The 15957-nt window shown below is 39.8% G+C and overlaps 1 protein-coding gene across 1 annotated transcript in view; it reads left to right on the forward strand.

Moving 5' to 3' along the window:
- LOC136849552 (general transcription factor 3C polypeptide 1) overlaps nucleotides 1-15957 on the forward strand; it is a 1135756-nt gene that overhangs the window by 530426 nt on the left and 589373 nt on the right. The window contains 1 exon segment of the mRNA XM_067122889.1: nucleotides 3838-3956. Coding sequence (XP_066978990.1) covers nucleotides 3838-3956 — 119 coding nt within the window.

Raw genomic sequence — 15957 nt, forward strand, 5'->3', positions numbered from 1 at the left:
AGACAACCCCAACAGAAAAAGAACTGATGGGGTCGCCTCGTGATCGACATGGCTGGCGGAGGACGCCGTGGCGTCATAATAAGTTCTCATAATTATGAAAAATGAGACCAATTACAGCCAAATTATCGAACAAAACCCCACAATAAGATGGTACTTAACTTGGAGATGGTAAAGCTGCTCGATGACATGATTAATTGGTGAAATAATCCAAAAAAGGCACAAGCACACAAAAGAGAGATGGTAGCATCACGTGCTAGAAAATGGAATGAGGTAGGTGGCGCTGGTGTCGCCGAGCTGGCGGGTGTTTGTGTCTTGAGGGGGCTGTAACGGCTCACCGCTCTCTTCTGGGGGTTTTAACAGGAGATATCTTTCGAGTAAGACTCCGTGGTAGTGATCCTTCACTCACCCTTCGTTATACCGACGTCTTCCTTGGAGAAGACGCTCGATCTGGGGTAGTAACCCCAGCTTTCCTGAAAGCTCTTTTTTTCTCTGGTATATCTAGCATTTTATACCTAGAAATTCGTGCTACAATGGAATTTCACCGGCTGACACGGGGCTGGACTCAGAAAAGTTATTTATAAGTGTATAATCTTTTTACATTTTATAATACAAGTGCATTACTTTTCATGTAAGACTATATCATGAATCTGTGTGATAACAGACACCAAATAGGTTCCATTGGCAAGCTCTCACTTCTTGTGTCAGAAAGTGAGGCAGCTGCAAAGAAGAGAGGGATTGGTTGGAGGGCAGTACTGATAATCTGTCAAAAAAATTTAAATTTTTGATAATACTCCAAAAATATAGGGTATGTGTGAAAAAATTAGTTTGTATTAAAATTTAAAACTCAAACAAATATTATAATTATTTTCATAACAAACCTTATTTACAACAGCCTGAGTAGCAACTTAGTTGGGAGGGAACTGAGTGGCAGATAAAAGATCTAGAGAAGACCAAAGGATATTTCAGACATAAGAACTGCAAAGACAGAGCAATAGGTCATGGGATGGAATGAGACCGTTATGAAAAGATTGTCCAGTAAATTCCATTAATCATATACTGCTGTACTATTTTTTCCATTTTAAAGGCTCCCTTTTGCACTAGTTTGTACTGATCAAAATCCAATGCCCTCACTGCACATGCTGAGGTTCATGTTCTTTTATACTGATTGACCTTAAAAGTATAACTTGAAGCTTCAAGTAGGTATGTAGTGATACCTCTTAAGCTTTACCTGGAGAGCAGTGTACTGTTGTGAATCCGGTAATGGCTGAATATGATATCATTCTTATGCCAAATTTTAAAGGTACTGTGTATTGTTCCTAGATATACTAACCAGAGCTTTTTTTTATACAAGTATTCTCAGCATGAGCTAGAGATGGCTGTTGAAGCCTTGTAACAAGGATTAATCAGTAACAGCCATGTAATTGATGGACTCCTGCCCACACACACACACACACACATGCCTGTAACCTGCCAAGTTTTCCAATGGAAAACAGGCAGGATTATAGTAAAAGGCTTCTCTTTGCGTATCTAGAAAAATACACATCTTTAAAATTTGGTATATGCTCCTATCACAATACAGCCATCACTTTTTACAAAGGAGATTTACTCCTGATATGGGAACGATGTCTAACAAAGTCGACTGGTACTGTTCGTGAACTTGAGGAACATTCGGGTTTGGAACGTCTGCCACATCCTGCAAGTCTCTACTTACAGCAAAGGACTGGAGGAATCTGGAAATGCTAGATTCCCTATTATGATTATGTGGAAGAGAGACCCGAATAAGATAACCTTCCACCTAACCTGGCACAGAGAAGCAGAGGCTGATAGGACCCTGTACCAGTGTTTAGTCCACTTGGACAAACTACACTCTACAAAAGGTCCAGGGAATCTTATCTATCCTGTTAGAGAACAAGGAAAATGGCAGGAAGGAGGGCCAGGTAAGAAGCACCTAGGGGCCTACAGTCATGTTCATGTAGAGAGAGAAAGGAAGTCAGTTAGTCAGGACTCTGCAGTTGATACATAAAACTGAAGTTGTGCTGAAGGAGGTTAGGAGTAACTATGTACCATATATGCTAAAAAGAGCAGAGACCAGGACCTTAAGACACAAACTGACTGGAAATTCTGTTCAGAGGCCACAAGGATCAGAGTAAGAAGTGGCAACCTTACTTTCTAATTGGCTGAGACGTGGATTGCAGCATGGGTACCATGAACTCATAGAAGCATTAGTTGTAAAGCAGAACAAATGGAATCATGGTATGTGAGTGCTTCCTTCCCATGGGGATTGGGGAATGAGAACAGATCTCAAAGATGGCAAGAGGTAATAGTGGTGCTATACCAATGCAATTGCACATAGATGATGTAGAGAGATTCCCTTGAAGTGAGAGTTGAGGTATATATGGTAATGGAGTCTTAAAGGTAGTGCAAAAATTGCTCCTTCTTGGACTTGTTACTGAAAGTCCTTAAACCCACCTGCTTGCCTTGACTAAATGGCTTTGAATCTTTGGTGGATGTTCTCTTTCACAGACCTGGCAAGTAGTGTCAGGGCCTAGCTGACCTGTGCCTCTGTTGCCATATTTATGGAAGGTTGAATCATAGTCTTAATGGAAGTCACTGTAAGGCAGTATGTATAAAGAGTCTTCCTGCCTTGAATCCATTTATACTCCATTGTACCAGCAGTTGCCCTACTGTGGCCTAGATCAGCTATGAGAGGAAATTCTTTATATTAGTCAGTCTGTTGTATAGAGCACCCAGTGGGATTAAAAGGGTTACTCCTTTGAGTATTCACAGCGGCAACCAAAAATACTGTAGGTATTTCCCAAAGAAAAACCTGGATATTTGTTAAATCACTGATTTTGAAATCCATCTTCAGTTTATTGGATGCTTTTACAGTAAAAGGGCTTTAAACTGACTGGTAAGGTTTTTGTATGAATTTTTTCAACTTTGGGCAGCTACATGTCTAAAATACATGAAAAATACATTTTTCAAGGTTTTGTAACTCATGTTGATCATATCTCCTTTAGTTTTCTGTACACAGTATTTTATTGTATAGTTGTAAATTTCGTTGCAAACTAATTGACAAGATAGTTTTGAAATTTGCTTAATTTTTTATAATTTGCATAATTTTTTTATAAACATAGACGAATATTTTTAAAATTTGCTTTATTTTTGATAAGTGCAGACTGTAATCTTCAGTAATGGAAGATAAATAGCTGATCCCCCATAATGTGGTTGACTCACATCATGAACCTGAGCAATTCATATTCTTGAGTAGATAAGCAATTCATTGTACAGTTTTCTAGGTCATTATCTGGTTCTTACTTGTCATCCTACCTGCATACTGAGATGGACAGCCCTCCCTACCCTATCTACTATTCTTTGAGAAATGTCTTACCAAGCTAACAGTGAGTAACTCAGAATTTGAACTCGGTGATCCTGCACTCTTTAATGGATTAACAAGGTATTCTACATAAAATATCTAAAGTAAGGTAGTGATTATTACTCCTTACAGAAGCACACTTTTAAAAGAAAATTCTTTTGTAAATATGAACCATTACCTACATTGAGGCACCTTCCTCCTTTCATATGATTGGGTAAAGATGCAGTAATTTCCGAGTGAGTCCTTAGAAGCTCATATCTTACTCTTTGAGAGAGGAAGTCTGTCTAGGGAATTTTTATAGCTGGTTATCTAGTTGAATACATTACACCAACTGAATAAACAGTAATAGGGAATCAAAACAGTTTTCAAAATTGATTTTTCATTAGATTTCTCATTGTTTACATTTTAGTGATAGTATCGTTCTGGAGTATGAAATTAATTCTGGTACTTTTTTTATCCAGCCAAGAATGGGTACTGATGGCAAGACACTGGAAATTCCTGTTGGTATGGTGGGAGAAGCTTCAAAAGGTCGGAAACGAAAGAGAGAACAGTCTTCAGTGAGAGATCCACTTGCATCAAAGTATGTATGATGTACCCCATTGTTTTTTCTTATATAATTAATGGACTGGATTAGAGTTTTATCTGCTAAAATGTACTTGTGATTTTTATATATGTAACTTACCCAGTAATTACTTAGCTAAGAGTTTCTACTGGAATGTCAGTTAGAATTCTGAATCCGTGGTAGCGGTTCTTTTGTTTGTATAGGTGACCATGCCTCGCCCACTTTTGGGGTACGAAAGAGGAACAACACCGCCAACATGACAATTTGTTTCTGCCGTTTGTAGTGTCAACACCTGGTGTTGTTACAGACGGTTCAGAGTTTTGGAATTCGTATTGGCATTGAATTTGTTCTTTGGTGAAGTATTTGTAACCGTTTCGGCATTTTTCATTTGACTTTTCATGGATTAATTTTTTTTTTTTTACTAGTTAGGAAATGTCCGACACTAGTAGTTCTAGTTTCTGGTATTGTAGTAAGGGCTGCAATACTCCGATGACAAAAGTGATTTTATTGAATCTCATACACCCTTTGTTCCGGTTGCAGAGGTCAGGTTTGTTCATTAGATTTGACTTATGACGAATGCAGAGATTGGGAGAACAGAAATGGAAGACCTTAAATTCTCATTTATGTGGAATTGTAAAAGTGAAGCTAGAAAGAGATAAGTTAGATGTTGGAAAGCTGCCACTAAAGCTAGATGGAAACCTAGCTAGTGTCAGGCATTCAACTCCCAGATCAGATAAGGCTGACATATCTATTTGTTCTCCAGATGTTAATCCTTCCCCACCTGCATCAATTAATTTTAAACGCTGAGACTAAATTGGTTAGATTTACAAAAAAGTGTCTGTCATTTATGATGCATTTTAATCTTTGCTTTGGGAGTGAGCAAAATGTGTTGTTGGTGGAAAAAGTTTTTCAAAAATCACTCATTTTTAGTTTTTAAGATTAAGAGTTCATTTTTGGCTCCATTTTTTGTCATTGCCTGAAGTTTAGTATGCAACCATCAGAAATGAAAAAGTATAATTATCATATATAAATATTGGAAATATATGACAAGAAAGAATAAAAAAATTTCATATATAATTGTATACAAATCGCTGTGAGCAAAATGGTTAAAGCTAATGAGTTATTTATTTTTGTCACAGTTAAATTGGTGATGATTTTGGTATATAACAAATTGTAAAACGACCAAAGCAACAAGTGGAGAAAATATTATCACAAAATGATGCATGAATTCATAAATGAGGACGTAAAAAAATTTTTTTCAAAAATTCACCATAAATCGAAATACGTTGTGCTCAGAGACTTAACGTTTGTTGCAAAATGAAGGTAATTGATTGAATATTACTAGACTGTAAGTGTTTTTTTACAATTGCATTTTTCAACCATTTTGGTCGAGTTAAAGTTGACCGAAGGTTGAAATTTTGGCACTTTTATAAGTGTGATTTATGGCTTTTGAAAATATTTCAAAACTGATAAAAGCTACAACCATGAGTTATTTTTTGTTATATTCTACATGATATTGCGCACATTTTCATGTATAACACTATATGTAACACCTAATATAAAATCAGTTTTTTCTTGCGAGAAATTACGACAAGGTGACTAAAGAAATTCTGAGATTTTCAGTAGAGTTGGCGGCGTGGAGGAAGCGCAAAAAAAGTTTTTTCAAAAATTCACCATAAATCGAAATATTGTGCTAGAGACTTCCCGTTTGTTGCAAAATGAAGGTAAATGATTGAATGTTACTAGAATGTAAGATGTGTAGCTTACAATTATACAATTTACCATTTTTCAAGTCCATTTTTTTTACAGTCTTCAAAGTTGACCGAAGGTTGAAATTTTGGCACTTATATATTTTGATTTACATGAAAATATTTCCAAACGGATAAATGATACAACCATGAGTTATTTTGTTGTATTGTACATGAAATTGCACACATTTTCATGTATAACACTTTATGTAACGCCTGATATAAAATGGCTTGAAAATTACGACAAGGTAACTAAAAAGGAATTTTCTTAGATTTTCAGCAGAGAAAAAACTTGCCTTCCAATTTAATGTCAGTGCGGAGGGAAGGAAAATAGTTTTCATAAAATTCACCATAAATCGAAAGATTGTGCTAGAGACTTTCCATTTGTTGCAAAATGAAGGTAAATGATTGAATGTTACTAGAATGTAAGTGTTTTAGCTTACAATTGCATTTTTTGACCATTTCAGTTGAGTCAGAGTTGACTGAAGGTTCAAATTTGGTCACTTATCAGTGATTTATATGAAAATATTTCAAAACTAATAAAAACTACAACCATGAGTTATTTTTTGTTGTATTCTACATGAAATTGTAAATCACATTTTCATGTATAATATCTACAGACCATGTAAGCCTGATATAAAGCGAAGAGGTTTTCTGAGTGGAGAAAATTCAACGACAAGGTGACTAAAGAAATTCTGAGATTTTCAGCAGTTACTGCCTGCAGGAGGGAAGAAAAAGTTTTTCAAAATTTCACCATAAATCGAAATATTGTCCTAGAACTTTCCATTTGTTGCAAAATGAATTAAATGATTGAATGTTACTAGAATGTAAGCATTTTAGCTTACAATTGCATTTTTAAATATCTAACTTCCCTGGTAGTTACATATATATAGCTTTATCCCGCCGATTCGTCATGGGCATGGCAGAAATTCAAAATTAAGCGGCAATCGCCGATAGATGGTCAGGTGGCCATACCTGAGCACCCTCTACCAGGTACCTAGAACCATTCCCAATTGTCCTCAGAAATTCCCTGCCGTCGTTCTATCAACACGTTGGAAATTCGCTCTGCTTTGGTTTGCTTTACTACAATTGGTGAAGTACCCATTACTTGTTTGGTTTTCGTTGATGGCTTTCGCTGATATTGGATTTTCCCTGGATTTTTCTTTTTCTCATTGATAGCTAATTTGGTCGGTTTCCGACTGGAACAATTGTTCTTTGTACTTGCTTTTCAAGATGGCTGATCCTGTTGTTAGAATGTGTGTTAGGGGATGCAAGACCCGGCTTCCCAAGGCTGCTCTTGATCCCCACACAGTATGTAAGAAATGCAGAGATCATGTGTGTGCATTTGATGATAGATGCAATGAGTGTGAAAGTTTGTCCGAGAAAGAGTGGAGAGAGTATGATCGCTATGTGAGGCGATTGGAAAAGGACAGAATTAGGAGAGCTAGATCTTCCAGTGTTCTGTCAGCTAGGTCTTCTGATAGTCAAGTCCTTTCTAACTTGTCTGATACTAATATTCCTGATCCTAACCCTAAGGTAGTAGTACCCGATCCTCCTGCGGAGTCGGGATTAAGTAATCCGTCTTTAATAGATATAATGGCTGCTATTTCGGCCATAGGAGTTTCTGTGCAATCCCTTTCTTCGGATAGGGAAGTGATGTGGGGGGCAGTGCATAGTTTGCAACAAAAGTTCGGTGACAGTGTTAGTGCAGTGGAGGGTGCGTCCGTTCGTGTCTGTCACGCTCCTAGCCCTAGACCTCTTCCATGCTCCCCAACCCCTGGGAGAAGGAACGTCGACAGGCTAAGGGAGGTGAGAGACGTTGAACAATCAGTGGACGTCCCCTCAAGCGATCCTGTTGACGCATCCCAGGACGCTCCCCCTCGCCGCAGGAAAGGCGAGATGAGGACGTGTTCTTCTTCCTCGGATGACGCAAGACCCAGACGTGGTTGGCGTCAATCACAAGAATCTAGACCTATCAAGAGACGCAGGTCCCCTTCCCGCTCCAACAACCCTCTTGCAGCAAATGGAGCTCTCCAGAGAGATTCCTGTCGGAAGAAGACGGCGTTTCTGCGCCTAAACAGAGGCGTAAGACGCATAACTCGTCGGAGGAAGAAGACGTATACATTACTTCAGTTCACGCTTCTCCCCCGCCCCCAGAATGGGACGTGTCGCAAGCTGCGTCACCACCTCATCATCAAAAGATCCCAGCTAGAGTCTCCGAAGTTGTGGAAGCTCGTGCAGTGCCATCTCCAGTTGTTTCCCAGCAGAAAGTGGCACCTCAAGTTAAAGTTCTTGTCGGAAGTTCAGCAGTCCCTTGCGTCTCTTTTGACTCTTACAAGTCGCAAGGACTAGAGAAGAAACACACAAGAAGGAATCTAAGGACGTCAACAGACCCAAGAAGAGGGTAAGGCAAGAATCAGGACAACAAGACGCTAACAGCCAGCAAGACGCAAACTCGCGGCAAGTTGCAGCGCTCATAGACGCTTCCCCGCAACAAGCCGCACGAGTGACGGGAGGTGACAAGGATCGTGAAGCTCCCTCGCAGCAAGTTGGACGCATGCGTGACGCACGCAAGCAGCACGATCACACGTTTCCCCACTCGTTCGACATCGGAATAGCGGATCCTTTGGAAGAGATCTCGGAAGAGGAAACTCAAGAAACTCTTCATGCCGCTGATCTGAAAAGACTTCTTACTCTTTTTGGCGGACTTATTTCCTAACGATTTTCAACAGGCCGTACCTCGAGTCCTCCCTCCCAATATTTGATGGGTAGACCCCAGAAGTCTTCCTCATTCAAGAAGACAGTGTTGGCCAAATCAGTGAAGAGAGCCTTTTCGACACTGAATGATTGGATTTTGAAGAAGAAGGAACAAGGAAAGACAACCTTTTCCTTTCCCCGACAAGATTGGCTTCTAGATCCAGCGTGTGGTATGAGACTGGGGAAGCTCTCGGTTTGGGAGTTCCTGCCTCCTCCCAAGGGGACTTCTCCAGACTTCGTTGACTCTTCACGGAGAACAGCCATGACAAAAGCCAAGGTTCTGTGGTCCACTTGAGTTGGATCATTTGCTGAAAGGCGTTTTCAGAACTATTGAAGTCTTCAGCTTGATGGACTGGACTCTTGCAGCTCTTGCAGAGGTTTCAGATGAGAAGAATGACACGCAAATGCACCTTATTGCCTGTCTCGATAAAGCTGTGAGGGATGGGACGGTCGAACTTTCTGCCCTTTTCACAGCAGGTGTTATCAAGAAACGAGCTATGCTGTGTTCGTTCTTGTCTTCAGGAGTGACTATAGCTCAGAAATCTGAACTCTTGTATGCCCTTATCTAAACAGCTCTTCCCTTCAGAGCTGGTTAAGGATTTATCAGCAGCCCTTGCGCAACAATCAACGCAAGATCTGATCACAAGGACTGCTAGGAAAGTTCTTCCGGCAAACTTTTTAGCCAGGAAGGACAAAGAAGCTCCTCCTACGCGTCAGCCCTTTCGTGGGAGAGCCCTTTCGAGAGGAAGTCAGAGAATGGCTGCTGGAGGACAACTTCGTAAGAACCCCAAGCAGCAACCGAAATCCAAGAAATGATCACAACAACCTCCAGACACAAGTGGGAGCCAGGTTATCCCACTTTTGGCAAGAGTGGAGCCAAAGGGGAGCGGACGATTGGACAGTCGAAGTTTTGAAGGAAGGATACAAGATTCCCTTCCTAAGGAAGCCCCCTCTTTCACAAGAACCGTTAGAGTTGACAGCTACTTACTCGGGGAGCAAAGCAGCAGCTCTTCAAGAACAGGTGACCCAGATGCTATCAAAAGCAGCAATAGAAGAGGTAAAGGACTCTCGTCAGAGGTTTTTACAACAGACTTTTTCTGGTACCCAAGAACTCGGGGGTTGAGACCAGTTCTGGACGTAAGTCCACTGAACAAGTACGTAAGCAAAGTCAAGTTTGCCATGGAGACATCTGCGTCAGTCTAGCAGGCACCAGACCGGAAGACTGGATGGTTTCGATAGACCTACAGGACGCGTATTTTCACGTACCAATTCACTCGAACTACAGAAAATATCTGAGGTTTGTGCATATCGGGACAACCTATCAGTTCAGAGCACTTTGTTTTGGACTAAGCACGGCTCCTTACGTTTTCTCTCGAGTGACATCGAACGTAGCTCACTGGTTACATCTAAAAGGGATACGGATTTCGATGTACCTGGACAACTGGCTAATCAGAGCCAGATCGCAAGCAAAGTGTCTGGAGGATCTACAAGTGACAATGAATTTGACGCAACAGTTAGGTCTGGTAGTAAATCTAGCCAAATCACAGCTAACGCCTTCACAGGACATCATCTACCTGGGGATGAGGATTCAGTCAGTGGTTTTTCGGGCTTTTCCAGCCCCGAAACGCATTCTGGGTTGCTTAGAAAAGGTGAAGCTCTTTCTAGGGAGATGGACCTGTTTGGCGAGGGAGTGGATGAGTCTGCTGGGGACCCTCTCCTCGATCGAACAATTCGTCTCCCTGGGAAGACTACATCTACATCCTCTTCAGTTCCATCTGTCAAGCTATTGGAAAAGAGGCCTAGATCTGGAGACGTGGATTCCAATCCCTCTGGGAATCAAAAATCATTTGAGTTGGTGGAATGACCCCAACAAACTTCAAATAGGCCTCGAACTTCAACAGAAGAACCCCGACCTAGTGTTGTATTCAGACGCATCAGACATGGGGTGGGGTGCAACGCTGGGGAAGGGTGAGATCTCAGGTCTATGGGAAAACCATCAGAAGAAATGGCATATAAATGTCAAGGAACTGGTGGCCATTCATCTTGCGCTAGTCCACTTTCAGGAGAAGGTCCAGAACAAGATTGTACAGGTCAACGCAGACAACACCACAGCGTTGGCCTACATCAGGAAACAGGGTGGCACTCGTTCGGATTCCCTTTACGAGGCAGCAAAAGATCTCCTGCTGTGGGCAGAAGCGAACAACTTAACTCTGATCACCCGCTTCATAGAGGGAGAGAAGAACGTCAGAGCGGATCTTCTCAGCAGAGGAAGACAGGTTCTCACGACAGAATGGACCTTACATCACGAGGTGTGCAACAGGCTTTGGAATCTGTGGGGAGAACCGTCAATAGACCTCTTTGCGACACAGAGAACGAAGAGGTTACCAGTCTACTGCTCTCCAGTCCCAGACCAGGAAGCAGTGGCAGTGGACGCCTTCCTCATGAATTGGGAGGGACTAGACATGTACGCTTTTCCCCCATTCAAGATCCTAGACAGAGTCATGAAGAAGTTCAGGGAGTCGAACGACGCCCGCATGACCCTGATAGCTCCATTTTGGCCTATGAGACCATGGATCACAGAGGTGATGGAGTGGCTAGTAGACTCCCCCAGATCGTTACCTTGTCAGAACGATCTACTCAGACAGCCACATATAGAGAGATACCATCAAAATCTCCTCGCTCTCAACCTAACTGCCTTTCGACTATCGAAAAACTGGCAAGAGCGAAGGGCTTTTCAAGGGAAGCGGCAAGAGCCATCGCGAGAGCGAGGAGAACGTCCACACTCAAGGTGTACCAATCAAAGTGGGATGTATTCAGGGAATGGTGCAGAAAAAATAACATTTCCTCTTCCAGTACCTCTCTAACTCAACTGGCAGATTTTCTACTGCATTTAAAACCCAAGGAAACCTAGCAGTATCAACCATCAAGGGATACGCAGCATGCTTGCTTCCGTCTTCCGTCACAGAAATATTGGCGTGTCGGAGACAAGGACCTCACGGATCTCATAAGGTCTTTTGAGACAGTTAAGAGGAAGGACAACCCGACCCCCTCTTGGAATTTGGGCGTAGTCCTAAAATTTTAACCTCGAATAGGTTTGAACCTCTCGACAAGGCTTCATGGAAGGATCTCACTAAGAAGACCCTTTTCCTGGTCGCGTTGGCTACAGCCAAGAGGGTAGGAGAATTACAAGCCTTTAGCAAGAAAGTAGGCTTCAATGGGGAAAATGCAGTCTGCTCACTTCAACTTGGTTTTTCGCTAAAAACGAGAACCCTTCTCAACCATGGCCCAGATCCTTTTCCATACCAGGGCTGTCTCATTTAGTAGGACAGGAAAAAGAGAGAGGCCTTTGTCCAGTTAGGGCCCTAAAATTTTATCTACAGAGGACCAGAAACATGAGAGGTCAGACAGATCACCTCTGGTGCTCAGTGAAGAAACCCGTTACCCTTATCAAAGAATGCACTGGCGTTCTTTATCAAGGACTTAATAAGGGAAGCTCACCAAGAATGTGACGAGAAAAGCTTCCCAATCCTCAAAGTCAAAGCGCATGCGAAGTAAGAGCTGTGGCGACCGATGGCTTATAGACACAACAGGTCTATGAAATCGATTTTGAGGCGACTTTTTGGCGAAGCAAGTCTATCTTCGCAGATTGTTACCTGAAAGAAGTACAGACCCAATATGAGGATTGCTGTTCCTGGGTCCGTCACGTTGCCTCAGCGCCGTAGTTGGAGAGGGTACTACTGCCTCTACCCTATAACCTTCTTTTTTATTATACCCTTGCTTTTTCTTGATTTGAACTCACAGGTTGTCTGTGAAGGTTGTTGCAACCTTCCACAGTCTGGGGTTGCAAGTCTAGTTAGGTTTTATGGAGTGTGTTATTTAGTGATTTTAGTGGGTCAGGTGGTCAGCTCTTTGTCCATGGCTATGCCAGGATAGCAAGGGTGGTGGTCTAGTCATGTTAAGGTTGAGGACCGTGTGACAGCCCCATAGAGACTTTCTACAGCCCCCTGGATGGGTCGCTGGGTCTCTCAAGGAATGCAGGCGAATGAGGCAGGATATCTATGAAGCCAGCTTCCTTATCAGGTAAGAACCAGAGTATGGTTACAGCTAATATTTAGTGTTTAGTAATTATACGAATTCCCAACGGTGTTTTGGTTCTCTAACCCACCACCAATGGTGTCAATCAGCTATATATATGTAACTACCAGGAAGTTAGATATTTAAAAATGGTATTTTCATTATAAAATAAGTTTTTAAATATACTTACCTGGTAGTTACATATATAAAAGGTCCCTCCCTCCTCCCCTCTGAGAACAGGGGCATGGAATTTCTGAGGACAATTGGGAATGGTTCTAGGTACCTGGTAGAGGGCGCTCAGGTATGGCCACCTGACCATCTATTGGCGATTGCCGCGAATTTTGAATTTCTGCCGTGCTTGCGACGAATCGGCGGGATAAAGCTATATATATGTAACTACCAGGTAAGTATATTTAAAAACTTATTTTATAATGAAAATACCATTTTTTGACCATTTTGGTCGAGTCAAAGTTGACCGTAGGTTTAAATTTTGTCACTTATCGTGATTTATATGAAAATATTTCAAAACTAATAAAAACTACAACCATGAGTTATTTTTTGTTGTATTCTACATGAAATTGCACATTTTCATGTAAAATACCTTATGTAACGCCTGATATAAAGCGGCACGAAAATTACGACAAGGTGACTAAAGAAATTCTGAGATTTTCAGCAGTTACTGCCTGCGGAGGGAAGGAAAAAGTTTTTTCAAAATTTCACCATAAATCGAAATATTGTCCTAGAGACTTTCCATTTGTTGCAAAATGAAGGTAAATGATTGAATGTTACTAGAATGTAAGCATTTTTTACAATTGCATTTTTACCAAAAAGTCAAAGTTGACCGTAGGTTTAAATTTTGTCACATCGTGATTTATATGAAAATATTTCAAAACTGATAAAAGCTACAACCATGACTTATTTTTGTTGTATTCTACATGAAATTGCACACATTTTCATGTATAACACTTTATGTAACACCTAATATATTGTGAAAAATTATGACAAGGTGACTAAAGAAATTCTGAGATTTTCAGCAGAGTTACTGCCTGCGGAGGGAATGAAAAAGTTTTTTTCAAAATTTCACCATAAATCGAAATGTTGTATAGAGACTTTCCGTTTGTTGCAAAATGAAGGTAAATGATTGCATATCACTAGAATGTTAGATTTTTTCCAGGAAAAAAATACAAATATATATATATATATATATATATATATATATATATATATATATATATATATATATATATATATATATATATATATATATCACACATATATACACACATATATACATATATATATATATATATATATATATATATATATATATATATTATATATATATATATATATATATATATATATATATATATATATATATATATATATACATACATATATATATGAGTATATATATATTTATACATATATATATATACACATTCATACATACACATATATATAATAGATTTTTTTAACTTGGTACGAATATATAACTAAAAGGAATGCAGGTGAAAAACTTTTTTTTTTTTTTAAAATGAAATACAGGTTGACCATCACTAATCCGGCAATCAGTAGTCCGGAACAATCAGTAATCCGGCACAAATTTTGGCTAGAGTAATTTCCAACGTTTCCGCACTAATTTTCAAATTTCCCGGTCGCTGCGCTTAACTAAACTCCGCTTCAATTTGTGGCGCAGTGTGCTGCATCAACAAATGGGTAGCCTAGCCTACAATATGCTGAACTCTATTCACATATTAACAGTATTATACAAACACCAATATAACGAATGTGCATCTTTTTCATGGATCTTTTAAAAAGTTATGCTTTACTACATTGTTTCCAATTGCGTATATTCTCATATTGCTTTTGTGTTATAAATTGCAATCAATGTTTTTTTTTTTGGGAATCAATATCGCCGCATTTAACTGAGTTCAAAGCGCTTTTCTTGCTTCTAGTTAGCTTAAATGAATATGGATACTTTATTTATTTGGGACAAGGATATTTTTCGTTAAACGAAGTGCTTTTAAGTCGAAATATAACTTAAATAGGTCTCGTTGTGAAATTAATTTAGCTATTTTTCTGTTAATATATGACGTTTCTTGGGAATCAACAAATTATGGCGTTTGGTTTTTTTTTTTTTTTTTTTTTTTTTTTTTTTTTTTTTTTTTTTTTGAGTAAAAAAATCAAGATTCTGTTCGCAGCATTATTTTCTCTTGATTTCATCATAATACGAGCTTTACGTATTTATCTTTTATCAGCATGAAAACAGTAGTAATTTGTATTCTTTCATGCCAGTTTTATTTACGGTCGAGTTTCATCCATGTTGCCGATGCACGATAATTGAATATTGTTTTCTCAGCTTCAGCTACGACTTGCAGCTTAAAGTTACTGTAGCAGTATATTTCCCTGCCGATCTTTTCTCCAAAGCGAACAAGAGTATAGTGTAAAAAATATTTCAGTCCTATTGTACAGTACTTAACATCATTTGTAACATAACTACAGTAATTGTGTATGACCGTACGATGTCATTCGATACGATTATTAGCAAAACAATAGTTTCCCGTTCGGTTGTTTATGGCTGTACACATTTATGCAAGAGTATAACGTTACTAACAATACTTTTATCATTCTCTTTTACTTTTTTAACTAGCAGATGGAATAAAGAGATGGAGGAAAAGAAGTTGGTCTCTTGTAAGTTGGTCTCTCTGCTGCCTCTATGTGAAATCTAAAAATATTTCCTAAATATTTTCATATCAGGGTATTAATTGCTAACCCCATCGTAAACTTGAAATATCGTAAGTTGAATTATCGTAACTCGAGCACTACCTGTATTTGATAATTGTCTTTTCTTTATTAACCAACTTGTACTGATTTATGGGATATTTTAATTCTAGGATGAGGTGCTTAGCTACTGTGTTTCGTGTATTCTAGCCTAATAAATGGTTAATCCGGCAAAATGGCTAATCCAGCACCCTCTAGGTCCCAATGATGCCGGATTAGTGATGGTCAACCTGTAACATACAGAACACCAATAAATACAGATATATAAAAACTTGTAATAAATATAAAACTAAATATAAAATCAATGCAGAATACTCACTCGTAATCCTGACTCTTCGTTCTGTTCTTGTTTTCTCCCTCCTCCATTGAAGAGTCTTGCATTTTTTTTCCTCTCGACATGACAAGGTACAGGTGGAGGAGGGAGACGCGCGCCCTTACTGCAGATGGGCCGCCTTTCGGCGGTCCGCTGCGCCCTCCAGTGTCCCTCGGGTAGGCACACTCCAGTATATGACCGCAGTGTGGTACTTGTGGTCACACTCCCCGAACCTGCAAAGTGCTACCTTGCAGGTGCAACAGACGTACCGGGTGTCTCTTTTTCTGCCATTCATATGGCACACCCGGCACCGTTTCTGCTTACGCCCTTCTAGGAGCTCCAG

The sequence above is a fragment of the Macrobrachium rosenbergii genome, chromosome 21 (assembly GCF_040412425.1).
Source record: "Macrobrachium rosenbergii isolate ZJJX-2024 chromosome 21, ASM4041242v1, whole genome shotgun sequence".
NCBI classification, from domain to species: Eukaryota; Metazoa; Arthropoda; class Malacostraca; order Decapoda; family Palaemonidae; genus Macrobrachium; species Macrobrachium rosenbergii.